The sequence below is a fragment of the Megalops cyprinoides genome, chromosome 17 (assembly GCF_013368585.1).
Source record: "Megalops cyprinoides isolate fMegCyp1 chromosome 17, fMegCyp1.pri, whole genome shotgun sequence".
NCBI lineage: Eukaryota > Metazoa > Chordata > Actinopteri > Elopiformes > Megalopidae > Megalops > Megalops cyprinoides.
The window spans coordinates 27,783,737-27,798,704 of record NC_050599.1 but is presented as its reverse complement, the minus strand read 5'-3'; the positions used below and the strand labels follow the sequence as shown (position 1 = coordinate 27,798,704).

General features: G+C 39.2%; 1 protein-coding gene across 1 annotated transcript; it reads left to right on the top strand.

Moving 5' to 3' along the window:
- The first annotated feature begins 4,250 nt into the window (after window positions 1-4,250).
- LOC118791855 (CD209 antigen-like protein E) lies at window positions 4,251-9,917 on the top strand. Its single transcript, XM_036549337.1, has 5 exons — window positions 4,251-4,366; window positions 7,698-7,805; window positions 8,204-8,346; window positions 9,416-9,516; window positions 9,713-9,917. The coding sequence occupies exons 1-5, from the start codon at window positions 4,258-4,260 to the stop codon at window positions 9,915-9,917; spliced, it is 666 nt and encodes a 221-aa protein (XP_036405230.1). The 5' UTR covers window positions 4,251-4,257.
- The last annotated feature ends 5,051 nt before the right edge of the window (window positions 9,918-14,968 follow it).

Below are 14,968 nucleotides of genomic sequence, written 5' to 3'. Positions count from 1 at the left end.
TTGATTCAGTTCCAGGGTCTGTTGCAAAAAGTGACTATGCTGTTTTTTTTTTTTTTTTTATGAACATGTTCCTGGGTTAAGCTCTCGCCCTAAAAACTCTCCCACTAACCATGACCGGTGCAGTGATTCACCTGCAATGTGAATGTGAGAGATGGGACTGCAAAGCACTCTGCTTCACTCATGCAAGTGTGACCCTGCACTCTAGAGGGCCCTGAGGGATTGGGGGGACGCATGTTCTCACCCTCCTCTGAACTTGCAACAGTACGCACCCATGAAATTAATGCACAGCCAGTCCGCAGCTTGCTTCATCGGTGTGTAAACCCGAATGGCTCAGGCAGCAGTCAAGTTATTTTGAAGCCAATGGCGCCACCCTGTGGTACTCTTTTACAACTGCAGCTGCCGGTTGCATTCTGTAAGTCAGAGAAAGGTGTTCAGCATACATTTTATTACCAATAAAGACATAGGTCACATGACTTACAGGAACCACATACAAAATTCTCAGCTGAATGTCTAGCATTACGTTTATCATTTTCCAGGAAAACCTAGACAGGAGAGAAGGTACAGCTGAACCCCTCCAGTGTCTGGCTTCTAATAGAAAATTACAGCTAAGCTAATTAATTTTTCAGCTTTCATGATTTTTTTTAATCGGTGACAGTGGCAGTCAAAAATCATCAGCCTTCATTCAGTGCCATTCTAAAACCAGGGTCTCTGGCCAAAGAATGACTGGCTCCATGCTTTCTATTTATTTTTATTTTATTTTATTGAGCTGTGAGAACTGTGAAGCATTGACTTACATTGCCTGTTAGGTTGCTGGGCAGGGAGTCAGGGGTGAGGTTTCCATAGCCTCAAAAGCCGGGAAACATAAGTGGCAGTCCGAGTTCCAGTTGGTCCATTATTATGCGGTCCTTGTGATGAACTTCCTCCTTTAACTACACCCACTCGGGGTGTTTCCAGTTCTGCGAGTTTTGGATTCATCATTTCATAATCTACCTTTGCCATTTTTTTTCTCAGAATGGAAAATGAAAGCTGAAGGTGCTTCTGTTTGCGGAAATCTGCCGCACGGCAATCAAGCAGCACTTCAGTTTGCATGACTGATGAAGACATGCTCCACAGGACATAGTCAGCCAGATTGCTTTTGTATATTTTAGCCATAACATAAATCCTGTTCATACAAAGATTAAACGATACAAAAAGTCCAGATATTTTGGAGTTCCAGAGCAGGCATGGTTGCGGCATTTTCTGAGAATAAACTCAGAAGTCAATCATACATTAATTCTGCCAGCAGAGGGCGAAATAGCGTGCCACAAAACACAGCCTGCCGTTGTTACCTTTTAATTTTGAAGGAATGATACACTTTTGATGTTCATTCCCCTTTTTGCACCTGTGTGCTGAAATCGCCAGCTGCATATTAGGCTTGTCCCACCACAGAAAGCTCTGCACCCACACAGAAGCACTAGGGATAGCGGATGTGATGCAGATATATAAACCATTAGACACCACAGAACTGCATTATATGCTCTGCTATATAGTACAATGGTATTGTTAACAAATAGAAGAGGCACTGTTTCAGTACTCATTGGCTTAAGTGAATTCAGTTCTTTCTCTGGGTATGACATTAATGTATGGAAATCAGTGCCATTGCCGTTAGGAAAAGGCAGAGAATCTGATGACTCTGTCTGTGAACCCTTCAAGGTATCATCGGATAGATCTGGTAATATTAGTTTCTTCTTTAATAAGTTGCTTAAACTATTCTGAAACCGGTTTTAGGAAAGATGAAGAATATAGAAAGCTACCACAAAACGTCTATATAGCCTCTGACTTTGAACCCGGCGTCTGTAAAAGACCGGCTGCTGCTGGAGACGCGTTTAATGTCTCACAAATAGGGAAATCATGAATAGAAAAATTGGTCGCTGTGAGCACAACACTAGAAGGTTTCTTTTACTGAAAAGAAAGCACGGCGTTTCGATCTTTAAGGTGGCCTCAGCTCTCTGACAACCGAAATGTCATTATTTTCTCTTCAGTTCAAGTGCTGTTAAGTTAATCTAAACGACACCGAGCCTCAGTTTAGCACAAATTCACCAGTTACCAGTAGGTTACCAAATGGTCAAGTAAATATTTTCACCGTTGCATGTTTTCTCTGTCTCCGATCATCTACTAGAGAGAGTTTGAGGAACCCGTCTTTTTTTCTTGGACTATCATATAATTTTGTGTTTTGCAGATAAGGAGGCGTAACAAGGCTTTTGTATAATATTTCATTGTTTATATTATATTATGTTTATATTAATACTTAAGAGAAAGTAAAACGATCCCATGTATGATTCACCCAGTCCAAATAGCAAGAAGACCCCATATCTTTACTATTTAACAGTTAATGCTAGCAGCAACACGTAGTTTCTCTAAACATAGTTTCTTCCACTTGCTGAATGCTTCGAGTCTGACAATGTTACACTGTAGACCCAGCGGCATGTCCGCTGCCCTGTCGCCACGAGTACGAAGGAGGGTGGCGACGGCTGCTATTCGCATCTTGTTAATATTTATTCGCAATTATTGTCAACATTTTTAGACTATACAGAAGCTCTACCAGAACGGTGGAAGATGAATAATTACCAATGCTTCTTAGGCTGTTGCTAAATTAGAATGCAGGTATGAGGGTCAGCAGTTTTAATATCAGACCCCTTAATGAAACACTGTCGAAATTTTCTATGAAAATAACATCAAAAGGGGATATCTGGCTAGATATCTAGAGACCATTGTTAATTGACTTAAATGCGGTTGAATCCCTGGCCACTAAAAGGAACCGGCGCGAGATTCTGGGTTTAGTAGAAGTTTTACGGCTAGCCTATTTGGCAAGCCTCTGTTAGGTTGTATTTGTATTGCTAAAATGAATACGCTACTGTCCCAGGGTTATTACAGCCAATGAAATGTCATATACCTTTATTCCATTTAACTTTCTCAAAACATAGCATGGTTCTGAGAGTAAATTTGTATGGAGAAATGAACATGCAAGTTATTTAAGTTCATTACAATTTCTATAAATATGTCACATTATTGCTTGCAACATGAGTGTCTAAGATGCTGAAAGATATGGTTCTGAAGAATATTTCTGAGCAATTTAAAAGCTGATAAGCAACAGCTTCCTCTACAGAGAAAGGTTTAAAGCACCCGAGTCCTCAGTTGAAGGTCTTCAGAGGCATGCTGTCATGACCTGACCTGTAATTCAGGCTTCCTGAAAACTCACTCTAAGCTTAGTTTTTTTTCCCACAGGATTTGTTCTTTTTGAGTGCTTTTAAATCACACTTTTACTCTTGCAGAAATACATATGAATAAAAGATTCTTCTTGGCTGCGCATGGTGCATCCAAAGCAACGCTCCACATGCTTATTTCATATTGTTTCAGCAGCTACACAGAAAAAAAAAAACTGGAGCCATGCTATTGGCTAAGTGACTCAACTTACTAGACACTGTAGAGCAACTACATTTTTTCCTGTACCTGTTGGCCAAAGACAGAATTACGGAGGCTCATTTCGCTTGCAAAATGACTGGGTATGGCATTAATGGAAGACAGGAAGGGGGTTACGAGGAAGAACATCCCTGGCCACACCTGCAAAAACTTCTCAGCTTGGAAAGCATGAATGGCAGTTGTGCCAGTGGAGATATCATCATCAACAGGAACCCTTATGCTAATTTGATGATACATGTAGAACCATTTATTAACCAAAGCTGTATTACTATTATAATATTAATGTATTCATATTACAATATCATTGTAATATAATATTAATTAATAGTTGTTTGAGAGATTACAAGGTAGCAAAAAAGCTATCTAAAAGTGCAAAAATACTTGAGTATTTTTAATAAGGTACTTATTCATGTAATTTCTAGGCTGAAAAACTTTAATTTCGTAGATTTTGTCTAAACTATCAGTCCTTCTACTTCAGTAAGATTTCATGTCCTTCACAAAATATTCTCAAAGAACACTTTGCATGGGTGATATCTGTGAATTTATGCTTGTGAGAATAAACCATGCAGTTCATTTGATTCAACACTGAAATAAGCGGTGAAACATTTTTAAACAATTTTGCATGCAAACTACAACCATACATGGTCTCTGTGGCTTCGCTATGCTAATTTATCTGCACCTACATCTGTCACAGCTTCCTGTGTTTAGTACAGCGCATATTAAAAACACCACTATCTGTACAGTGCAGTAGGGACAAATCACAAAACACACACAGGTTACAGGTTCAGACTTTGAACCATGGAGATATCTGACAGTGTGTACGCCAATACAGAAATCTTCAAGTCCTTTGACTCCAGAACCAGAGTGGACCAGAACTCAAAGAATATCCCAGGAGATGAACTCTCAGGTAAGAACACACACACAGGCATTCGCATATGGAATTGAAAACTGTCACAGATTGCAGTACAGAAAATGAATGCCCAGTATAATGCAATATGAATAAGATGTGGTGGAAAAATTGTTCAGTGATCTAAAGATGACACAAAATTTTTAATTTTTAATTTTAGGTCATGGTGGCTTCATGGTTCAAATAGGTTTTCAGTCAGGTCAAAAACACCTCCTTATAAAAGATGACACAAAATTTTTAATTTTTAATTTTAGGTCATGGTGGCTTCATGGTTCAAATAGGTTTTCAGTCAGGTCAAAAACACCTCCTTATAAATCCATCCAACTATTTTGTTTATTACTAATGCTAGTTATTATTAATACTAATGATTCTAAAACTAAGTACAAATGCTCATAATTCTTGTAACAAATGAATCAAATACACCATAACAGATGAATCAATCAACTACAATGTCTTAAGAGTTAAAACAAAGTAATACTAATTCAAACCATAGAAAAGGAAGGATATTCATTGGAAAGCTCTCCCAGTTACCAGTCTGTGTTTTAGATTCAGAATGCATTCTGCTCTAAACATATTTTGTGCAGGAAATGCACAAGAGATATACTGGACCACATGTAAAGTATGGTATTCTATACATATATTAATTTGCCCTAAAACCATAAACATTTTTAGGATGACAAACTAGAAAGACCTAATTCTTCTGAAATATTGAGAAACTTTTTGAGGAATTGAAGTAGATTGCAAAAGGAATTGAAGTAGATTGCAAAAGATCAGCTGAGTTTCATCTTCTCACATACACAAACTCACCTCACAGGAACACATAGGAAATCATCACTGACGTACATACACACAACCACAAAGCAAGAAAAACAAACAGTGAAATGGTAACTAAATATTTCCTGCTGAAATTATTCTCCTTTTTTGGTTGTCTTTCTTTCTCTCTCTCCTACCACTAAGCCCCTTTATGTAGGACTTCTTTACTTTCAGAAGTAGGGCTTCTTAACTTTCATTTACAGAAGTTACTATATAAATGTCTGAAAGGGGTATTGTTGTCCTGAGATTTCTGAATTACCCTCTGATTCCTTTTTCACTGGTATGGCATATTTTTCTATATTTTTCCTTGGTTGTGAGTTAGTTTCTGTGCTAGAAAATTTGAAAATGGTTACGTCTCCATTTCAGGTTTTTTTTTTCTTAGTATTGATAATGTCAGTTGAAATTTAGTTTCTTTTAGTGCAGTCTTTTAATTTGATCTATGGGATTCTTAATTCCTATTCTTAATTTTTGACTCTCAGATTTTGAAAGATGAGCTTCTTGTAAGAGACATACAGTACCAGTCAAAAGTTAATGGGAAACGTATTCAAAGACATTTTGATCGAAAGACTTATGCTTAAATGCTTGAAATTTGTTTCTTAGTCAAATATAAGTAGTGAAGGTGATGCCTATGCATGAATTTCTTTCAAAAACTATTTTTTAAAAATATTTTGACTACTTTGAAGAATATAAGTAAAATATAAGTTTTGATTTGCTTAACACTTTTTTGGTGACTGCATGCTTCCATTTGTGTTATTTCATAGGTTTGATGTCTTTACTATTATTCTGAATGAATTGTATGTGTGCAATCATAAAAATTATAATAAAAATAAGGATGATCATTATCAACATAGCTGTTGTGATTAACATCATTGTTGGCATCATCATTATCATATGCATCATCATCATCACATCATCATTAACAGTAATATGGCATGGTCTGTGATACTTCGCAAAATAGTAATAAAGAAATGGCCAATGTTTAAAAGCAATATTTTTCACTCTCAATGTTGAAATTTCATAAAAAGAATACATCTTAATGGAGGCATGGACAGGAAAAGGCAGACATAAACATATGGTCCAGAACACAAACAGATGCACAGGATAGTGACACATATGTACAGGCAAAAATCGGTCTTAAGACAGTAAATCTCAGCTTGGTTTGGTGTAAAGAGGTGTTAGTTAAGGGAATTACATTGCATTACAGCAGTATATTTGATTATCTAGATTTTTGATGTAGATTATATTGCCTAGTTTCTTGACTGCAATGGGAGAGTGAAGGATATAAAGTGTGATGTCCATAGGTGGATATGTAGAACAGCCAGGGAGAGACACTGCTGTCACAGTATCACTCCCCATTGCACAGCTTGTCTCCTAAACACAATGAGTGTTTTGCTAAAAGAGTGTGGCTCTGCTTCACCTGAGCTTGTTTGAGGGTAGTTTTTTTTTTTTGCATTTTTCTTTTCTGGAAATTTCATTTATTTTCAGTCATTGAGGTCAAAATGTGTTCCATTCAGCTGTGTTTCTTCATTTTAATCAAGTCATTTTGTTTGTTGTATTCAAATTTTGCAATGATAGGTGTTGGACCTTTGGTGCTGATGACTTTTAAATCAAAACAGCGAATGCAACGAATTTATTTATTGAAAATGTATTTTGTTAAATGTTTCTCGTGTTAATTTTAAGGCAGCTGGTGCAAATTCTTTTAGAGGAGTTTAAGTGTTCTCAGGTGTGTTTTCAGGTATTCCCGAGAGGACCAGTTTTGCGTGCATGCTACGGGATTTTATGGCTAGGAGAGTTTATTTCATCAGTATGTTTTACTTGAGTATTTGCACAGCAAGAGATCTGACTGTAGTTTGCTGTTTCCTTTCTGAAAGACTGATTCCTGTCTGAAGTCTAGACTTGTTCTTAGGTCTGTCATCTCTTCGTAAAGTGCTTTGATGAGTGAAAATTTCATTTTGAGGGCTGATAGTTTTTGGTATGAGAATGTTAATCTGTACTTTGTCGGTACTGAGGTCTTCTGTGTGTATGGAGGATTCACGGGTACATTTCTGCTGACCCTCCTCTATGCACGGTCTCTTGAAGCACTCGTCAATGTTTTGCTCTAAGTCTTCCTGTTTGTCCACATTTTGGAAGGGGCCGTTAATTTGATGTTGACCGAAGAGTGTTGCTGGTTGCATAATGTCGAAAAGGATAGTTGCAAACCCTTTTTGTTAGTTTCCCATAATCCTCAGTGATAGAAGTGTCTGTGTGAATCTGAATCTACAGGGAAAATACTCAGGTGGACTGCAATGTGTCTGGGGCTGCTGTGTATTCTGCTACTGATCGGCATCACGGTGCTCTCTATCCTCTGTGAGTATCTGGGGCTGCTGTGTGTTCTGCTACTGACCACCATCACAGCACTCTGTATGCACTGTTTAGCAGTTGCTGCCTCTTACTTGTCTGTGTAGTTATTGTGTCAGTGAGTAGGTCATGCTATCTGTGTGATTCAGTAAAGTCCACGATGATTTCCCTTCCTCTGCAGATAAAGGAGTGGTAAACGAGCGAGACCAGTTAAAGACCAGTAATACCAACCTTATAGCACAGAGAGACCAGATAAAGAGTGAGAAAAACAGGCTTCAGAGGTGGGTGGGTAAGTAAAATATCTGTGAAAAACTGAGTAAAGATAAAATTACCCCCCAATGTCAGACATGTATGAGTACAGTATTCTGGGTTATGAGTGTGCATGTATGTGAAAGAAAGAAAGAGATAATTGTGTGTTTTGTGTGGTATAGAGGGAGGGAAACAGAGGTGTGCGTATGTATATATCTGTGTGAGAGAGTTGGGTGTGTGTGTGGGAGCTGAGTATGAGGTGGGTATTAGACTTTGTGTGTGTGAGAGTGAGGGTACACAGAAACATGGTGTTGTGTGAATGTGTGCGTGACAAAGAAAGAAAGATCTGTGTGTGTGTGTGTGTGTGTGTGTGTGTGTGTATTTGATGTGAATGTGTTTGTGTGAGCAGTGAAACAGCTTCTGTTGTGTGTGCACCAGAAAAATCCTGTTCCCAAGATTGGAAGGAGTTCAACTCCACATTGTACTACGTCTCCAGTGGGGTAAGGACCTGGAGTGACAGTCAACAAGACTGCAGAGAGAGAGGAGCTCACCTGGTGATCATTAACAGCAGAGAGGAACAGGTGAGAGAGAGAGCAGCTGACTGGGTGATCATTACTAGCAGAGAGGAAAAGATTACAGAGAGAGCAGCCGACCTGGTGAACATTAAGTGCAGAGAGAAACAGGCACATGAGATGTGGATCATTACAATTCACTGAAATTCGCAAGGGGCGAATGACTCTGACCCCACTAAAAACAATGACCCTCACTCCTTGTGATCCATTACAATACTGAAATACATGTCATAAAGTCACTGATGTGAAAAGCCGTAATAGTGTTCATGATGGTCGTGCCTTTTGCAGCTTGGAGTAGCCTTGCTATGCAGCTGGTAACAAGTGGGATGTGTAATCAGTTCCCCAGAGCCATATGAAACCAGTAGGGGGGGGGGCTCTTTTCCTGAATAGGATGGCCAATGTTGCAACACAGTGATGGAGACACAGCACAGTAGGAGGCGCTGTTTTTCAGGTGAGACATTAAACGGAGGTCCTGACTGTCTCTGCTCAATAAAGATTCTACGGTACTTCTCACAAAGAGCAAAGGGTTTCCCCCATGCCCTGGCTAAAGTCCCAATGAGGCTCTTTCAATCTGACCAGACAATAATCCCCGAATTTAACTGGCTAAATAACTCCCTATCTCTCCACCTCATCTGATGTGTGGTGAAAATTCTGGCACAAAAGGGCTGTCATGCAGCACTATATGAATGTAATCTGCTATTAGTATTTTCTGTTCACTTCCAGTCCTCCTCTTTGCTCAGCAGATTGGGCACATTGTGGTTGAAATATTCAACAAAAAACAGAAATAATCAAATAATCCCTTTGCCTACAAATGCCCATATGTGTTTGGTTTGAGTCTGCCATGAATTGCAATGAGTTGCAAAGTTTGCTTGCGATATCAATGAAAAAAGTTAAAGAGATGCTTTGGAAATTGACAAGGAGACATAAAGAAGAGAAGAGAGGAAGGGGGACAGAGAAACTGAGAAGCAAAAGAGACCAAGACAGAGGGATGCAAATAGTAAGAATCAGGACTGAGAGAAAGGAAAGACTAGACTAAGATGTTTGTTATTCTTCTTGCTTTATAATGTGTCCCCCTCAGGAATTCATCAATGGATTAAGAAAGAATGTCTGGATCGGGCTTACCGACAGCAAAACAGAGGGAACCTGGAAGTGGGTGGATGGCACAACACTGACCACAGAGTAAGAGCAGATTCAAAACTGTTGCAGAGAGACAGTGATCTCTGTAGAGAGCAGATTCAGCACTGTTACAGAGAGATAGTGATCACTGTATAAGGGCTGTAACTGTTTTTCTCCTCAGTATGTCCTCACTTCCTTCTCTCTGTCCCTCCTGATGAATGTGCATGTGTCTCATTATCAGTGATGTTGCTGTTTTCAGATACTGGCAGAGTGGGCAGCCTTCTAATGGAGGTATTACTGATGAGAAGGATCCTGATACTGGAGAGGACTGTGCTGAAAATGCTATCTTCCAGTACTGGAGGAATGGCAAGTCAGAGGACTGTGCTGACTGTCAGAGAGGCTGGAATGATGCACATTGCTCCAGTGAACGGAAGTGGGTCTGTGAGACAGAGGCCAGTCCCTAACAGGGACACATTTAAACATGCACACAAACACACACGGACACAAAACTCACACATATACTCAGATTATATATCACACACACATATTATATATCACATTCACACACTCAGATGCAAACACACACACACACAAGATAATATCCACATACACACATACACCCACACACACACATACACACACACACATACACATATTGTATATCGCATTCACACACTCAGATGCAAACACACACACACAACAAGATAATATCCACATACACACACACATATTGTATATCACATTCACACACTCAGATGCAAACACACACACACACAACAAGATAATATCCACATACACACACACACACACACACACACACACACACACACACACACACACACACACAGGAGTCTGAGATGAGGATATCGGTTAAAAATGTTAAAAACTGCAGCGTGCCGTTCCTGCTATGTTCAGATGAAGCTCGCTACTGCCCTCTACAGGACAATGTGGTAACTGAGAATGGGTTGATGGTGTATTACGCAGCTCAGTGTGCCCCACTAATGACATTTTTATCCATAATCTGAGTCTGCTTTTGCTGTTATTTCATATGGGATTTTATAATCACATAATCACACAAAGTTTCTTTCTTTGTTTTATTTCCTGCTGAATGTTTTTGTAATTTTATTTTGTTATTACCATAAAACAGCGGCAATCCAATGATCAAGAATTAGAGAGGGTAGAGAAGTGAGCTTTAAACTGATAGTGGCCAATTCTTTGTTTGAATCACCCATCTTGAGCTGATTTCTATGCACTTAATTGGGTGATAGTGTTACCTCAGTTCAATTCACATTAAATCATTTTAATTATAACAATGAGATTGTGTTGGTTAAAATCACTATGAGTATTGAAAGATCACAGACTGGTGTTACAGACTTTCTGCATTAAGATTTTTCTCCAGAATCAAACTGACCCCTCAGTTTCTTGTTCCTTTCACCATTGGAATGTAGCCTCTTCAATTCAGAGAAAGCCCATATCCTGAAACAATGAGTGCCAATCATACACTCACATAATAAGCTAGTCTAGTAAAAGTCATGCAATTACAGATATTTGTTGACTTGTTAGCATCCACATACCTCAAATGTGGTGTATTTTCAGAATGAGAATCAGAACTTTATTCACCAAGTACAAATGTACAAGGAATTTCTCTTGGTGCAGATGTCAACATTGAAAACATAAATGCAGACAGAACTATACAATACAAAACAATACAATAAATACAATAGAATACAATATCGTTAAAGAAACTGTGCAATGCCTTTTGTTATGTACACTTGCGCAATAATTTTACAGTTTTGCAGTTCCATTGTGGGATCTGTGGGATGGGCAATTAAAGTGCAAGTGTGCAACTGGACAGGGGACGGATATGGGAAGGGTCCTTATTTGAGAGAATTACAGCCTGGGGAAAGAAGCTGTTCAGGTGACATGTAGTCCTAATCTTTATGAATCTCACTCTTACTCTGTGTTTAGAGAGTAGCCACTAGAAGAGAGAGTGGCCAGGACCTACTGGCCAACTATATTGGTATCCTGAAATTCTAAATGTGAAATGAACCTGAAGGAATATTTCTTTCCATGAAATGTTTACCTTTACTGGTTCTGACATACCCTCCACACTAACTCTGCACAGGAGGAACAAAATTAGAGTTTTTAAATTTAGGTCATGGTGGCTTCATGGTTCATACAGGGTTTCAGTCAAGCCAACCAGCAAACATTTGTCTTGGGTGTAAGCCAGTGGTCAGTGTGCAGATTGAATCCTCCTTTGAAACGGAATGCAATATCTCAGATCCCAAGATATGGAACTAGTGTAATGCCTGTGACAGCCTGCAACTCTGCGACTGAGCTCAGAAACCCTGTTCTCATCACAAAACTAAACTCTAATGACAAACATTGTTACCAGCTGAGCTAAAGGCAATTTGCTCCTAGCTAATCAACAGCAGAGCCTTGGGAACCGCCACTCTAGCACTAATGATACTAGTTAACTAAGTTACAAGGAGTGATGTCACCTCTGAAAGTGCTCTCCTACCTGCTACCCTACCAGCTTCACGCAGGACTCACATAAGCTATCACTTTCAGCTCTGCTACACTAGGGATAGCTATTTAATGACAATCCTCAGACCAACATTAATGTTCAATTGATTCTGAAGAATGTAACTGAATGATACAATAGATTAAAATTGAGCGGACCTTCTTTAGCAGTCTTACACAACACATCAGATGAACTTGAGCAGCTCTGTGGCCAGTCTTACTAAATAAAAATGCTTTAGGCTCATATTTTTGCACATGCTTAAATGTGATGGAGCTGGATGACAGTAACGCTAGTTAGTTCAGGACAGATAGATCACTGTTTCAGAAAGCAGAGCATTGACTTAATTCCTATCTCAGGTTTGAGTGGCAGCACACACACTACTGAACCTATTATCTTGTTCACTTCTTCCTATAATAATATTTAGTGGAATTATATCTCATAGTTTAATAATTGAAATATCATGTGACGTTACATTATTGGCATTTAACAGCCGCTCTTATCCATAGCGACTTAGGTCACATTTCATTGAACACATTACCCATTTATAAAGCTGTATATTTACTGAGGCAATTCTGGGTAAAGTACCTTGCCCAAGGTTACAACCGCTCTGCTCCAGCAGGGATTCACCCTGGCAACCTTTTGGTTCCAGAGTCCTGTGTGCTACTGCTATGCTACACTGCCAGCTGTTAGCACTAGAGACTGCAAAACAGGACATTAGTGTGAAGCTGCATCAGTGCTGTCTTCTCTCTCTTCAAAGTCCATACCACACTCTCTCACTGTGTCCATGTGACTGTGTACCTGAGTCAGGTAAGGACAGTGACACCTGTGCCTCATATGTGCAAGGTTGCTGAGCTGGTAGGGCATCAGTCCCTCCCATGGGCCAATTTAGGAGTGGAATTCCCATGCTAGTTTTGTTCCACACAAAACAGTTACTATAAGAAATGTCACAATCATGTGGAACTAATCACACACCCACACCTGATATGTGGCACAGTATCATTCTTTTTTGCAATGGGTTCTGGTGTTCCTCAACCAGGTTCCCCCAACACACCTGTGTAACAAGTCTCTGATCTGAGGAGAAACTCCAGACTGCATACTTCTCTCTGTCTGTAACCTACCTGTGGACTGGGTGTGCAGATTGATGGCATTCTCTACTTGTAATCTACCTGTGGATTGCGTATACAGATTCATGGTGTTCTCCAACTGTAATCTACCAACACACTTTTTTTTCTCTACCTGCAGCTCAGCTGTATACATTTACATGTATTCTTCACTGAATGTTGCCAAGGTGTGTCATTTTCATGAGAATGAAACTGGCCCCACCTTTCATCTCTCATTCCATCACTTGTATGCACTTGCATGTCGGCACCAGTTATGTTTGCACCTAGATGCAAATGTTAGTGATCTTATTATTCCAAACACACAAAACCTACTTGAGTAGACAGACAAGGAAGAGATGGCAGATAAGAGAAAGTGAGGGTCAGCAGTGTTTCAGGAGTGTGAAGACCCAGTTCCCATTCAACAGGAACACACCACAGACACAGACACAGACACTACAGACATAGAGGAGAATGGGATGAATTGCTGTCCCTGCCTGGATTTACTGACTCATGACATTTTTAGCTGGGCGCGTGCAGTTGGGTCATTCAAACTCTAGATTCTGCCATGAGAGGCCATTTCTTTGTGAAAAGGCCAAGTGTAAATTTGTATGTTTATATTTGTTCCTCCATGTGAAAGCATGGAGGAAATGACAATGAGCAACGAGCTGTACCTACAATTTGCCAGGTATTATGTTTGGTATGTAGTGCATCTGTGTCAGGTGATACGTTAGGTTTGTCGTGCTGTCATATCTTGAATGCCGCAATCCATCCTCCTGTGGTGGGTTTTAAAGTATGTTCTACTTTATACCTGTAAATGCACAACAAAATATACATTTGTTGTGGTAATGCACTATTATCAATGGGCAAGAGGTACACATGAAAGGTTTTGCTACAGGTTTAGTTTACCAAGAAGAAAGTTTCCATGTGAAACTCTGTTCACCCATGTTGTGCTGTTGATGAATATACAGCTATGTTGTACAAGCTGTGCTGTAGGTGACTACAGAGTTGTGGTTCCTCAGGCTGTGCTATAGGTGGCTATAAAATTATGGTTCCCCAGACCCTTAGTTCTTTCAGCATGAAACTATGTGCATCTTATTTATTCCTTCTAATTATTTCTGTATAAGACTATATGTCTACAGTCTGTATAAGCCTAAGGCTTACTTAATTCCATCACTGAATGTGTGCGAATAAACCATGACAACAACCAATTTCTTCAACCAATTCAACAACCAAGTATTTTCTCTTACTATATTCCTGTTGTATAGAACATTAACATATAGACAATAAATATTTAAAAGCCTAACAGGAGGTGCTTTATCAGATGGTCTATTTTACTTCCTTTTTCATGAATCTTTCCTGTTTAAATGTGCAGCGTTTTCATGTAATTCTTTGTAAAATCAATCTAAATAAAAATATGAATCACATTAATAATTTGGACATCACTGTGCAAACTAGTAGATCTGTGTGGTCTGCAGTGCCATTTATCAGACACTGTCCTTCACTAAATTAAAAAATAATTTGCTGACCCTAATATTTGTGTATCTCTGTGATAACTGGCACTGTGTACTACTACAGTCTACAGTAAGCTATGCTATCAACTCTGTAGGCAATTACGTGTTAGCAAACCAGTCTGGTTTGCATTCATGTTATTTCCTTTTTCAAGATCATCCTGATAATCTTTCAGAATCTTAGACAGTGTAGGATATGGACTTTCCAGTTTCACAGCTTCATCTCTTTGGTAAGGCTCTATCTCTACCTAAAACTAAAATAGGCAGCTTTGTTGATCTGTAGAAAGCATCTATGTTTTTCTTGACAATATCAATGGGCATGTCAATGGGTAGGTGTTTAGTGAAACAGACTGCCTTTTGCTAAATGCATCCAGGCACTTTAA

Bases quoted from the DNA above. Each gene is read 5' to 3' on its own strand.
- LOC118791855 (XM_036549337.1), top strand. From the start codon at position 4,258: ATGGAGATATCTGACAGTGTGTACGCCAATACAGAAATCTTCAAGTCC. The intron at 8,347-9,415 runs GTGAGAGAGAGA...TGTCCCCCTCAG, and splicing joins TTAACAGCAGAGAGGAACAG to GAATTCATCAATGGATTAAG. The intron at 9,517-9,712 runs GTAAGAGCAGAT...TGCTGTTTTCAG, and splicing joins GGCACAACACTGACCACAGA to ATACTGGCAGAGTGGGCAGC.